Genomic DNA, 12,597 nt, shown 5'->3' with positions numbered 1-12,597 from the left:
GGGACAGGAGGCGGCTGGGTTATGTCGGTGGCCAGCAGTAGCCTGGAGTTGTTAGCTGGCTTTTGACACTGTGTAGGCAGGAAGGGACAAGCTGCTTCTAGCCACAGGGGAGGGGTGGGGGGAGAGAAGAAATGAGCTCTGCAAAGACACGGGCCAGGTCATCCCTTCCCCCACTCCTCCTCGCCTGTGGCTGGAAGCAGCTTCCGTCCCTTCCCTCCCGCACAGTGCCAAAAGGCTGCTGCTGGCCACATTCTTGTGTGAACCCTGGCAGAAATCTGGGGATGGAGGGTTTGTGACCCTGCGTGCCCTCGCCCCTACGTGTTGCCTCAGGAAGATGCGTTGCCAGGTACCAGGAGAGATGGGTCTGTCCCGGGGACCCAGCCAGGCATGGAGGGCGAAGAGCACTGGGCAGGGAGGGTGGGGTAGTCAGTCACTGCCCCTGTACGAGAGAGCTGTACAGGAGTGTGTGTGTGTGGGGGGGGGTGACACACACACACACACACACACACACTCTTGTACACCCCTCTCCATGTGAACCTTAAAGCCTTAAAGATAAGAAGGTAAATAAAACGAATCCGACTACACAGTATTTCTTTTTAATGGGGGCTCAGTCAGCTTGATGTTAATTTTTAAGTTTGTACTGCATAGTTCTGATTGATTGCCATTGAACTCGCTTGAATCTGAGTAATTTTACCCAGTGTCCCTTATTCAGAATAGGGAAATATGGTCACCCTACAGCGATCAGTCTTAGGACCAATCTTATTTAACATTTTTATTACTGACCTTGGCACAAAGAGTGGGAGTGTGCTAATAAAATTTATGGATGACACACAGTTGGGAGGTATTGCCAATGCAGAGGAGGAACAGAATATCATACAAGAAGATCTGGATTACCTTGTAAACTTGAGTAATAGAAATGGGATGAAATTTAATAGCGCAAAGTGCAAGGTCATGCATTTAGGGACTAACAAGAATTTTTGCTATAAGATGGAGACTTATAAGTTGGAAGTGACAGAGAAGGAGAAAGACCTGGGTGTATTGGTTGCTCACAGGATGACTATGATGCAGCTGTGAAAAAGGTTAATGTAGTCCTAGGATGTATCACACAAGGTATTTCCAGTAGAGAAAGGGAAGTGTTAGTACCATTATACAAGGCACTGGTGAGACCTGATCTGGAATACTGTGTACAATTCTGGTCTCCCATGTTTAAGAAAGATGAATTCAAACTGGAACAGGTGCAGAGAAGGGCTACTAGGATGATCTGAGGAATGGAAAACCTACCTTATGAGAGGAGACTCAAAGAGCTTGGCTTGTTTAGCCTTGCCAAAAGAAGGCTGAGGGGAGAGATGATTGTTCTCTATAAATACATCAGAGGGATAAATACCAGGGAGGGAGAGGAGTTATTTAAGTTAAACACCAATGTGGACACAAGAACAAATGGATATAAACTGGCCATCAACAAATTTAGGCTTGAAATTAGGTGAAGGTTTCTAACCATCAGAGGAGTGAAGTTCTGGAACAGCCTTCCAAGGGGAGCAGTGGAGGCAAAAAAACCTAACTGGCTTCAAGACTAAGCTTGATAAGTTTATGGAGGGGATCTTAAGATGAGATTGCCTACAATGGCATGTAAATGTTCTGTAACTGCTAGCAGCAAATATCTCCAAGGGCTCTGAGTTACTACGGAGGATTCTTTCACAGGTGTCTGGCTAGTGGGTCTTGCCCACATGCTCAGAGTCTAATTCAGTGGTTCTAAACCTTTACTGCAGCCTGCACTCCTTTGGTTCTCAAAATATGTTCTCGCATCCCTTAAACCTAAAAAATATGTTCTTGCACCCCTTAAACCTAGATATATTTTTGTTTGTATATTACAGTAATCATTAAAAATGTATAATGTTAATAAATACATTGGTTTGATGTCTTGCACACCCAGAAAGGGCATCTCGCACCCCCAGGGGGTGCATGCACCCCAGGTTAAGAACCAAGGGTCTAATTGATCACCATATTTTGGGTCAGAAAGGAATTTTACCCTGGGTCAGATTGGCAGAGACCCTGTGGGGTTTTTGCCTTCCTCTGCAGCATTGGGCACTGGTCAATTGCAGATTTAAACTAGTGTAAATGGTCGATTCTCTGTAACTCGAAGTCTTTAAACCATGATTTGAAGATATCAGTAATTCAGCCAGAGGTTAGGGGTCTATTACAGGAGTGGGTGGGTGAGGTTCTGTGGCCTGCAATGTGCAGGAGGTAAGACTAGATGATCATGATGGTCCCTTGTGACCTTAAAGTCTATGAGTCTATATACATATAGTTTGAACCTCTACTGTGATGTTTTTATAAAGTTTCCATGCAGCTTGCAGGCATTTCACTCTGGTGACAGTTTCATTGGCAAAGAGTGAAGATAAATACAGGTTAAATTGAATAGGTGGAACTTTATTGAACCCTGTATACTGTTCTATCCATGTGGATGAATTCCTTCTAACCCAGCCCCTCACATTCCCTGTTTTCCTGGTGTCCGCTTAATAACAGTCCCTCTAGGGAACATGGGTCCTCTGATTCCAATTCCACTGATCATGATATATCTTCCCTATTTTACAAACATTTAAAACAAATAATTGATACCCAGGCCTCCCATCCCACGTCCCTTGAGCCGGACACATTGCCAAGTTGGAGTCTCATCTTTACCACGGGCTCAGGAGGTTACATAGTCTTTGAGATAGCTTGGTCTCCTTAACAGGTGACCACACCGGGAGTGACCTCTGTCTCCCTGTCACCTGTCTCTGAATCTAACAAACTATATCTCTGTTCTATACAGTTCTGCGGTGATCTGGAAGCCTACTTTCACCGCCTCCGACTCAAAGAATACTTTCAAGATAACACTGAACAGCGCACTGATACACAGATATCCTCCCACCAACAACACAGGAAGAAGAACTCCACATGGACTCCTCCTGAGGGTCGAAATGACAGTCTGGACCTATACATAGAATGCTTCCGCCAACGTGCACAGGCAGAAATTGTGGAAAAACAACATCGCTTGCCTCATAACCTAAGTGGTGCAGAACGCAATGCCATCCACAGCCTCAGAAACCACCTGGACATTATCACCAAAGAGGCTGATAAAGGAGGTGCTGTTGTCATCATGAACAGGTCTGACTACCAGAAGGAGGCTGCCAAACAACTCTCCAATACCAAATTCTACAGGCCACTTTCCTCAGATCCCACTGAGGAATACACTAAGAAACTGCACCATCTACTCAAGACACTCCCTACACTAACACAGGAACAAATCAACATACCCTTAGAGCGCCGACCGGGGTTATTCTATCTACTACCCAAGATCCACAAACCTGGAAATCCTGGACGCCCCATCATCTCAGGCATTGGCACTCTCACTGAAGGACTGTCTGGATATGTGGACTCCCTACTCAGACCCTACACCACCAGCACTCCCAGCTATCTCCGTGACACCACTGATTTCCTGAGAAAACTACAATGCATTGGTGACCTCCCAGAAAACACCATCCTAGCCACCATGGATGTAGAGGCTCTCTACACAAACATCCCACTCACAGATGGAATACAAGCTGTCAGGAACAGTATCCCTGATGATGACACAGCACAACTTGTTGCTGTGCTCTGTGACTTTATCCTCACGCACAATTATTTCAAATTTGGTGACAATATATACCTCCAGACCAGTGGCACCGCCATGGGCACCCGCATGGCCCCACAATATGTCAACATTTTTATGGCTGACCTGGAACAACGCTTCCTCAGCTCTCGTCCACTCACGCCCCTTCTCTACCTACGCTACATTGATGATATCTTCATCATCTGGACCCATGGGAAGGAGACCCTGGAAGAATTCCACCATGATTTCAACAGCTTCCACCCCACCATCAACCTCAGCCTGGACCAATCTACACGGGAGGTCCACTTCCTAGACACCACAGTACAAATAAGCGATGGCCACGTTAACACCACCCTATACCGAAAACCCACCGACCGCTACGCCTACCTTCATGCCTCCAGCTTCCACCCCGGACACACCACATGATCCATCGTCTACAGCCAAGCGCTGAGGTACAACCGCATCTGCTCCAACCCCTCAGACAGAGACCAACACCTACAAGATCTTCATCAAGCATTCTCAAAACTACGATACCCACACAAGGAAATAAAGAAACAAATCAACAGAGCCAGACATGTACCCAGAAGCCTCCTGCTACAAGACAGGCCCAAAAAAGAAACCAACAAAACTCCACTGGCCATCACCTACAGTCCTCAGCTTAAACCTCTCCAACGCATCATCAGTGATCTACAACCCATCCTGGACAATGATCTCTCACTTTCACAGACCTTGGGAGGCAGGCCAGTCCTCACCCACAGACAACCTGCCAACCTTAAGCATATTCTCACCAGCAACCACGCACCGCACCATAACAACTCTAACTCAGGAACCAACCCATGTAACAAACCTCGATGCCAACTCTGCCCACATATCTACACCAGCAACACCATCACAGGACCTAACCAGATCAGCTACATCATCACCGGCTCATTCACCTGCACGTCCACCAATGTTATATATGCCATCATGTACCAGCAATGCCCCTCTGTTATGTACATTGGCCAAACTGGACAGTCACTATGCAAGAGGATAAATGGACACAAGTCAGATATCAGGAACGGCAATATACAAAAACCTGTAGGAGAACACTTCAACCTCCCTGGCCACACACAGATGTAAAGGTAGCCATCTTACAGCAAAAAAACTTCAGGACCAGACTCCAAAGAGAAACTGCTGAGCTCCAGTTCATTTGCAAATTTGACACCATCAGATCAGGATTAAACAAAGACTGTGAATGGCTATCCAACTACAGAAACAGTTTCTCCTCCCTTGGTGTTCACACCTCAACTGCTAGCAGAGCACCTCACCCTCCCTGATTGAACTAACCTCGTTATCTCCATACTGATTTATACCTGCCTCTGGAAATTTCCATTACTTGCATCTGATGAAGTGGGCATTCACCCACGAAAGCTTATGCTCCAATACTTCTGTTAGTCTTAAAGGTGCCACAGGACCCTCTGTTGCTTTTTATATCTCTGTGGAGTCTCCTCCATCCCTGTGGAGTTGGTCTCCAGATGGTTCTCTGTCTCTCTAGTCTGTGATGATCTCTGTATGTTTTCTCTTGGTGCTGTGTCTGCTGGTTCATAAGGGTCTCCTGTTCCTTTAGATCACTTGTCCCTCTTGCTTAATCACCTTGTATGACCAGGGTGCACTTTTTCTGGTGTCTCTCTAATGACTGGATCCTCACAGGAGTGCCTGTCTCCAGGGCTGGTAGATCCTTGGCTAACCTGTCATAGTCTAGTGCCTGCTTTCTCTGATTATTAGTCATCTCTTCTCGGTAGTATCTCCATCCTTCTGGCTGCAACAAGTCTCCCCTTATTAGTAGTAGGGTTTTGGTCCTTTGCCCCATCAGCACCTGCAATGTACTGTTTTTCACTCCTGTGATGGGGCTTTCATGTGTGCCAAAAATGCTAACAAGGGGTCTGAACCAAAAGAAACAGCCTAATGCAACAGACTCTTAGTTGTTTTCACAGCTGATACCACCTTGCCATTACTCTGTGGGTATGCTGGGAAGGAGGAGGTGGGATGTTCGAACTTCCATGTGCGTGCAATTTCCTTGAATTCTTCCCAGGCAAATTGGGGGTCTGTTGTTGGTGAATATGGTGTCTGGAATGCCATACCTCACAAAGTGGGCCTTCTGTTAACCAATCTCTGATTTTCTTCTTGTGTCATGCAGGGCAGGGCATTAACACTGGGCATAAGGGCAGCATTTGCATCTTTGTAGCATCACGCTGGGTGGAGGCGCGGGATTTTCATCATTATGCCGGGCATTGAAGAGGGGTTTCTATCTTTATGTCATCATGGTGGGCATGGTGGCAGTGTATGCATCATCACACTGCGTGTTGGGGGCGGGGCATGCTCCAAGACAAAAAAAAAGCCCAGAGAAAGCAGAAAAACCCACTGGCCACAACTCAGGGGAAAAAACTCACCCAATCTTTAAAAGAGAAACCCAAAGGTTGCTTAAAGTAAGCCACTTTGGGTCCTGTTTCTCTTACAGACCCAGATACACACACCTCTAGTCAAACTGTATCCAGCAAACCCCTCTGGCCGGGTTGTTCAGATTTCTGGGTAGCCTTTGTTTTTGGAAGAGAGATGTGCCTGTGTTTTGGGTTTGGAGACTGCTATTACTTCAGTTACCCCTTTACATTGATCCTGAATGACCAGCAGTGGTTGTGCCCAACCCATAACGACAAGATTTAATGCAACCCACAATAATATTAAAAAGAGAAAAGCCTGATTCTTATTTATATTAAGGCCTCTTTACACTGCCCAAGAGGGAAGTGTCAAATGCAAATAAGAGGTCCATTGTAGCCCATTTAACAAGATCCTTAGTGTAAATAACAGTCAGGCCCAGAAACATCTACTATATACAGGGTAGGACAATAGGTAAGACCTCTGTCACAGCTAATATGATACAACTTCACTTGGTAAAATTTTAGCAATATGCAAGAAGAGTTTAACTATGTCTGCATGTAAACTTGCACTGAATTAACTAAATCAGTTTTAAAACACACCTTTAAATAAATGAGTGCAAGTTTCAGTGTAGACAAAGCGTAAGTATAAAAATCCCTGCTACCTTATATCAATGACAGTTAATAAGGCTAGTTATAAAAGTCTTCTAGTTGGCACATAATTCCTGAGAGTTTAATTTCCTTTTTCCACAAATGGCTCTGTGCCTTGTCCCATGCAATCTTCTATGTCTGGAATATCTTCTCTTATCCGATATGCAATACACCCTCAGTCTTCAAAGCAATTCTGAAGACCCTCCAGCTAGCCAGCTTTCTATCATTGAACCTGCAAGCTCAACCTTCACTTTGGACACACATCATCCACAAACCCTAACTTTTGTTTTAAAAAGTCAATCCAAAGTGAAGCAAATATCCAAACATTACTTTAAGCACATTTCATGCTCTTTCACTGTTGTAAACCATTTTCTTGCCACACTATCATTTTGTTTGTCTTCACCATTCACACCAATAGTATTGTATAAATAACAACTACAAAATTAATGATGATAACAAGCACACCAGGAATTTGTATTCTTAGAAGATATAGTCTCAAAATGTGTTACAGTGTTGGGGGCTTACTTGAACTCATTAACAGTGAACAGTTGAATGCCCATTTTTTAATATTTTTAGTAGGTGACTGAAGTTTACATACACGCAGACGATACCAACATTTATCAGTGGTAGAGTGAAACAGCTGTTGATATTATTGACAAATCTTTGGAAATATTTGGCAATTAATAGGAGTCACTGTTTTATTTTTGTAAGAACTAACCATCAACTTTATTTAGATTTGTCTGATTCAAATCCAAAGAATTTCTGGAAAACACTTTATAGAATGTTGTGTGTCTTTTTAGGCTGATAGTTAAGATCTTGGGTTCATAGGGTTTACCCTAATTGATGTCACAGGAGATCTTATATAGAGGAAAATGATCCCACTTATTAGCAACATGAGGCCAGATGAGATCCCCAAAGGAATAGCAATCCCAATTCTCTGTGCTACTGGGAAAGAGGGCAGGTGGAAAGAAGGAGGAAAGGGGATACTGCTATTGTTTGCTACTGAATAGAAATTCCAGCTCACTGGGACTAAGACGCAGAGACCTGCAATTATATACAAGATCCCTCCAGCTAGAAACAAGCAGATAGCCTGAGTTTTGCGAATTGTTCCCATATAAAAGTGCCAGGGTGGTAAGAAAGTGAAAAATATTCCTAATCCTCCCAAGAAAGTAGCAATGAGCAGGAGGATCTGGGCAAGAAACATTTCCACAGGGAAAAAGTTTTCATTGAAATTGAATTCATGACAGCACACTATACCATAATCACTGGAGGTTTTTAAATTTGGGGGAAAGCAGATTTTCCAGATTCCCACATGGGCAATACCAGAGGAGAAGATGGTGGTATTATCCACAAGCCACAGCCTCCACTCTGCGTGCCTCGTTGTAATACAGGATAAAATCCAGCCGAGAGAGCCCAAAGAAAAGCCAACTAGTTGGAGGGTAACTCTTTTAGACAGAGAGGACATTGCCTCCAGATCTTCATCAGTCCTCATGCAAGCAAATTAGCCAAGAAGATCATCACAGGAGCACTGAAAAGAAACCCAATATATGTATGATTAATTATAGTATTATTAATTATTATTATTTTACTATTAATGTTCAAAGAAACCCAATGTATAATTATTAATTATGATTACATTACATTTTCTTATAGTGAGGAAAAATCGCACACTGATGAGTTTTACATACACATGTCCATTACTTTATTCATTTATACCAATGGAGCTGTTCACATATGCAACCCTATGCTTATGCATTTGCAGGGTCAGGCCAGTATTTGAACTTCATGAACAAAGAATGGAAGTTTCATCTCTTTCCTTAGGATGTTATCCTCATTGCTGCTTGAATTCAGTATTTCATATGCCATAATTTATTCTCATTGTGACGCAAAAATATGTTAATGCCAACTGACAAAGCAGAGAGGCTATGGAAATCTCCTGATTCTGGTATGTATATTCTGGTTCACCAAAGAATGTCATGTGAGATTTCAAATAAAAGCTGGTGTCACACTGGTCATTGATATCCCTGTGAAATGTGCGTACAAATACTAAGTAAGGAGTTATGTATGTATACTGAAAATATGTTCTTCAAGTCTATACGGTATTGCTCACCTGCAAAGATGAAAAATAGGTTTTCTGCCAGACGAGATGTTTACTCCTCTATCTGTTGACATGTATATCGAGTATTGTCTCATTTACAACAGGCTATCAACATTCCAAGCTGAATTTTACAAGCTCGTGTTCTGTTCCTTTGGGAATAGCAGGCCTGTTAATTCTGGGTGTCTTCAGTGTAAGAGGGGCTGGACACTGCAGGGCACACTCTGAGGATTGGGGGTTTGGTGTGTGCCTATGACTGTCTGTACAGAGAGAGTGAGGTCTGTGGAGCCCTGAAAGGTAGTACTTGTGCAGCCAGAGGCTGGTGGATTCAGGAAGCTGATCTGCAGCATGTACGGACAAGACTGCCTCATGCTAAAGGCAGATGGTGGTGAGGGGCCTTCCCATCCCTGAGTACCCCAGAGAGCTTCACAGTCATCTTTCATATATGCCATATTCCTACAAGCAGTTGCCAAAAATATATATATATTTCCTCTCAAAAACTGATTTTCTTCCAATGTCCTCCTTCTCACCCTCCAAGAAATCATTTTGGGGCTTAGCTCAAGCCTGAAAGTTTTCAGCAACAAGGACTATAGTTTTAGAAAGTTATGAATGAGTGAAACAGGGGCTTCCTAATGTGAGTGAGGTTTCCACTCCAGTTACAGCAACCCCTATAGTATAGGCATTCTCTGATCAAGCAACAATTTTCAGCTGCAAAATTACATCCAGTATCAGAAAGTCCCATATGTTCTGGGTTCTGTTGTTCTTAATTTTTTTTTTAAATAATTGAGTGTCTCAGAAAGGTGCCAGATTGGCAGTCCTGTTGACTAGAGTCATGTTTGTTCATAGAAGGCACCAGCATTGCAGTAATACTCCACACTACCTCATAATTGTACTTTAGTCCAGACCTAGTTGATCCGCACAAAGGAATGAGAAATCTCAATATCTATATACTTTTAATGCTTGGCCTCTCTTCTCAGAATGCCAGCAAGGGTCCAATTAATACCCACTGAAATGGTGGGTTTTATAATAGGGACATCAAGGAATAGAACATAGACCACTATTTCAAGATCACCAGACAGCCCAGACTATTGTTTAATTACTGCTAACTTGGGTTGAATCTGAACATGTGTCCTTGAAATGAAAGACACAGTAGCTTACTATCAATCCACTGTGCAATCCTATTTCTTACGTCCTCTGTATTTTTATAGATTTTAAGCCTTTAATTGAGGTATGTGGCTATGTTCAAGGCCATCTCTGTGACCCTCATCCTGGAAAGTATCTTTGCCCTGACACCATCTGTCATTTAAGAGTTCCATTATCACAGCTTATGTTCATTGGTAACCAGAACTTTTACTGTGGTGACCCCTAGGTGTGGAAATTGCCCCCCCCCCATTCCCCCAGGCTTACCCACGTCAGCTCATCTACTTTTAAAATATGCCTAAAAGCTCTACTTCTCCAAGCTTTTTTTGTATGATGAGAATTGGCCCTTGTTGTTTCAGTCTTCCCCCATTTTAATGAAGGTATTTGGTTTTCACACAATATATTATGTTTTAAATATTTTGAATTTTATCTGTTTGAGCAGCAGCTCTCTGGGGCTGGGCTGCTTTATAAGTTTTCGATTAGTGATTCGCATTTAAATGATAAATTACACAGCAGATTCACAAAAGGGATATGTTTGGATTTTTGAACTTCAGTAAATATTTCCTAGTGATCAGTATCTAATTGCTATTCCCTACTCTACTTTATGTGTGAAAATAGTTTTAGATCATTATTTTTTTAAAATCTTTCCACAATCTACCAGTCTGTGATCTATTTGCACAGTAACATAGTGTATATCTCAGCAAACACATTTCTTCCTTGCATGCTTTTAACCTGTTCTCTACAGAAAAGTAAACTCCTATAACAAAACAGTAGCCACTTGTGAACTTCATGATAGCCACTATGCCACGTACCACAAGCACTCATAACTTCCTGTTGTAAGGTTCCACTAGGTACTTAACTGAACACTCCTGTTGAGATGCGAAGCACCCTCAGTATTTTGCAGGACTGAGCATATGGCCTACTACTTGAACTAAAGGAGAAAAAATAGTTTCCTACCTGTAACTGTTATTCTTTGAGATGTGATGCAACCCTGTATTCTACTTAGGTGTGTGCACACCCAGCACACCAGAGCCATAGAACTTGGACTAGCAATACCCATATGGGGGCACATAGGCCCTGAAGCCCTAGTCTCTCCCCTTGCCATATAAGGGCAGTATCACTCCAACCCCTTCAGTTCCTTCACACGAACGTCAGAAGCAGAGACACCAATGCAGAGGGGATGGAGGGTGGGACCTCTCCATCACATGTCGAAGAATAAACAGTTACAGGCATGGCTGCATCTTTGAGTAGATGCAGCCATGTATTCTACTTAGGTGACTCACAAGCAATACTCATAGGAGGTGGGGCTTTGAATTGACTGCAGAGTTGCCCTCCCAAAGTTTGCATCTGATCTGGATACAGCAGTAATGGAATACTGGGTTGTAAAAGTATGCACAGATGGCCAAGTGGCAGCCCTGCAAATGTCCAATATAGGAATGTCACTTAGAAATGCTGTTAACGTTACCTGGGCTCTCATGGCCTGCTAGGCAAGGCTGCGAGTTGAGAGCTTCTTAACAAGGCTTTGATCCCTAACCCTAACCCAGGGCAAGCTGCTCAGGAAGATCAGGGCTTTAAAAAGCCTGCTCCTAAGTGATCAGAGACGCTAGCAAAGAGGGGAGTTTTGCAAGGGAGTTTACAGGGCAAGTCGGGGGCAGGGGGCTACATACATTTAACATTCCTTAAACTTAAGCCCAAAACACCCCCTGATAAAAACAAAACAACAACAAAGGAATGAGCTGCAGGAGTAAAAAGAGAATGCAGGCAGACATCCAGCAACAGAGTGGGGTTTACCCAGTTTATTGCACCCAATGCAGCATGTATGATTACCTGTCTTATAGGCAGGTGGCGTAGGTGTACATTTGGTGCAAGGAGCTCCTGGCCCTCAGAGACCGTGTACGGGCTTTGGAGACCAGGGTGGCTGAGATGGAGACAGAGAGGTACATAGATGAGACTTTCCTGGACACAGTCGAATGGTCCCACCCCCAGTCTGACAGTCTCTGTGCTGTTGAGAAGGATGAAAGTCTCAGGGAAGGAGAACATCCAACTGGAGCAGAGGGAAACAATCCCATAGTTGGGTCCCTCCTTCCAGATGATGTTGTGGTATCCTGTCGCACTGAGGATACCTCTCCGGGGGAGGGAACTCCAGTTATAAGAAAGAGACAGGCATTAGTAATGGGCGATTCAATCATTAGAAATATAGATAGCTGGGTTTCTGATGACTGGAAGAACTGCATGGTGACTTGCCTGCCTGGTGCGAAAGTCTCGAGACATCTAGATAGACTTATGTGTAGTGCTGGGGAGGAGCTGGTGGTCATGGTACATGTAGGTACTAATGACAAAGGGAAGGATAGAAGAGAGGTCCTGGAGGTTGCTAGGCCAAATGTAGGCGCTAGGTAAGAGATTGAAGTCCAGGACCTCCATGGTGGCATTCTCTGAAATGCTTCCAGTTCCACGCGCAGGGCCAATTAGACAGGCAGAACTGCAGGGTCTCAATGCGTGGATGAGACAATGGTGTAGGGAGGAGGGGTTTAGATCTATTAGGAACTGGGGAAACTTTTGGGAAAGGAGGAGCCTGTACAGGAAGGATGGGCTCCACCTAAACCAAAATGGAACCAGACTGCTGGCACTTAAAATTAAAAAGGTTGTAGAGCAGTTTTTAAACTAAGGGCTGG

The 12,597-nt window shown here is 43.7% G+C and overlaps 1 protein-coding gene across 1 annotated transcript; it reads right to left on the bottom strand.

The window, feature by feature from the left end:
* Positions 1–7,498: 7,498 nt before the first annotated feature.
* On the bottom strand, positions 7,499–8,155 carry LOC113406054 (claudin-34-like). Its single transcript, XM_026648254.1, has one exon. It carries the CDS (start codon positions 8,153–8,155, stop codon positions 7,499–7,501), a length of 657 nt encoding a protein of 218 aa, XP_026504039.1.
* Between the last annotated feature and the right edge of the window lie 4,442 nt (positions 8,156–12,597).

The sequence above is a fragment of the Terrapene carolina genome, unplaced genomic scaffold (genome assembly GCF_002925995.2).
Source record: "Terrapene carolina triunguis isolate 2854851 unplaced genomic scaffold, T_m_triunguis-2.0 Scaffold22, whole genome shotgun sequence".
NCBI classification, from domain to species: Eukaryota; Metazoa; Chordata; order Testudines; family Emydidae; genus Terrapene; species Terrapene triunguis.
Note: the sequence above shows the minus strand (reverse complement) of the source record. Positions and strands in the feature narration are given on the sequence as shown.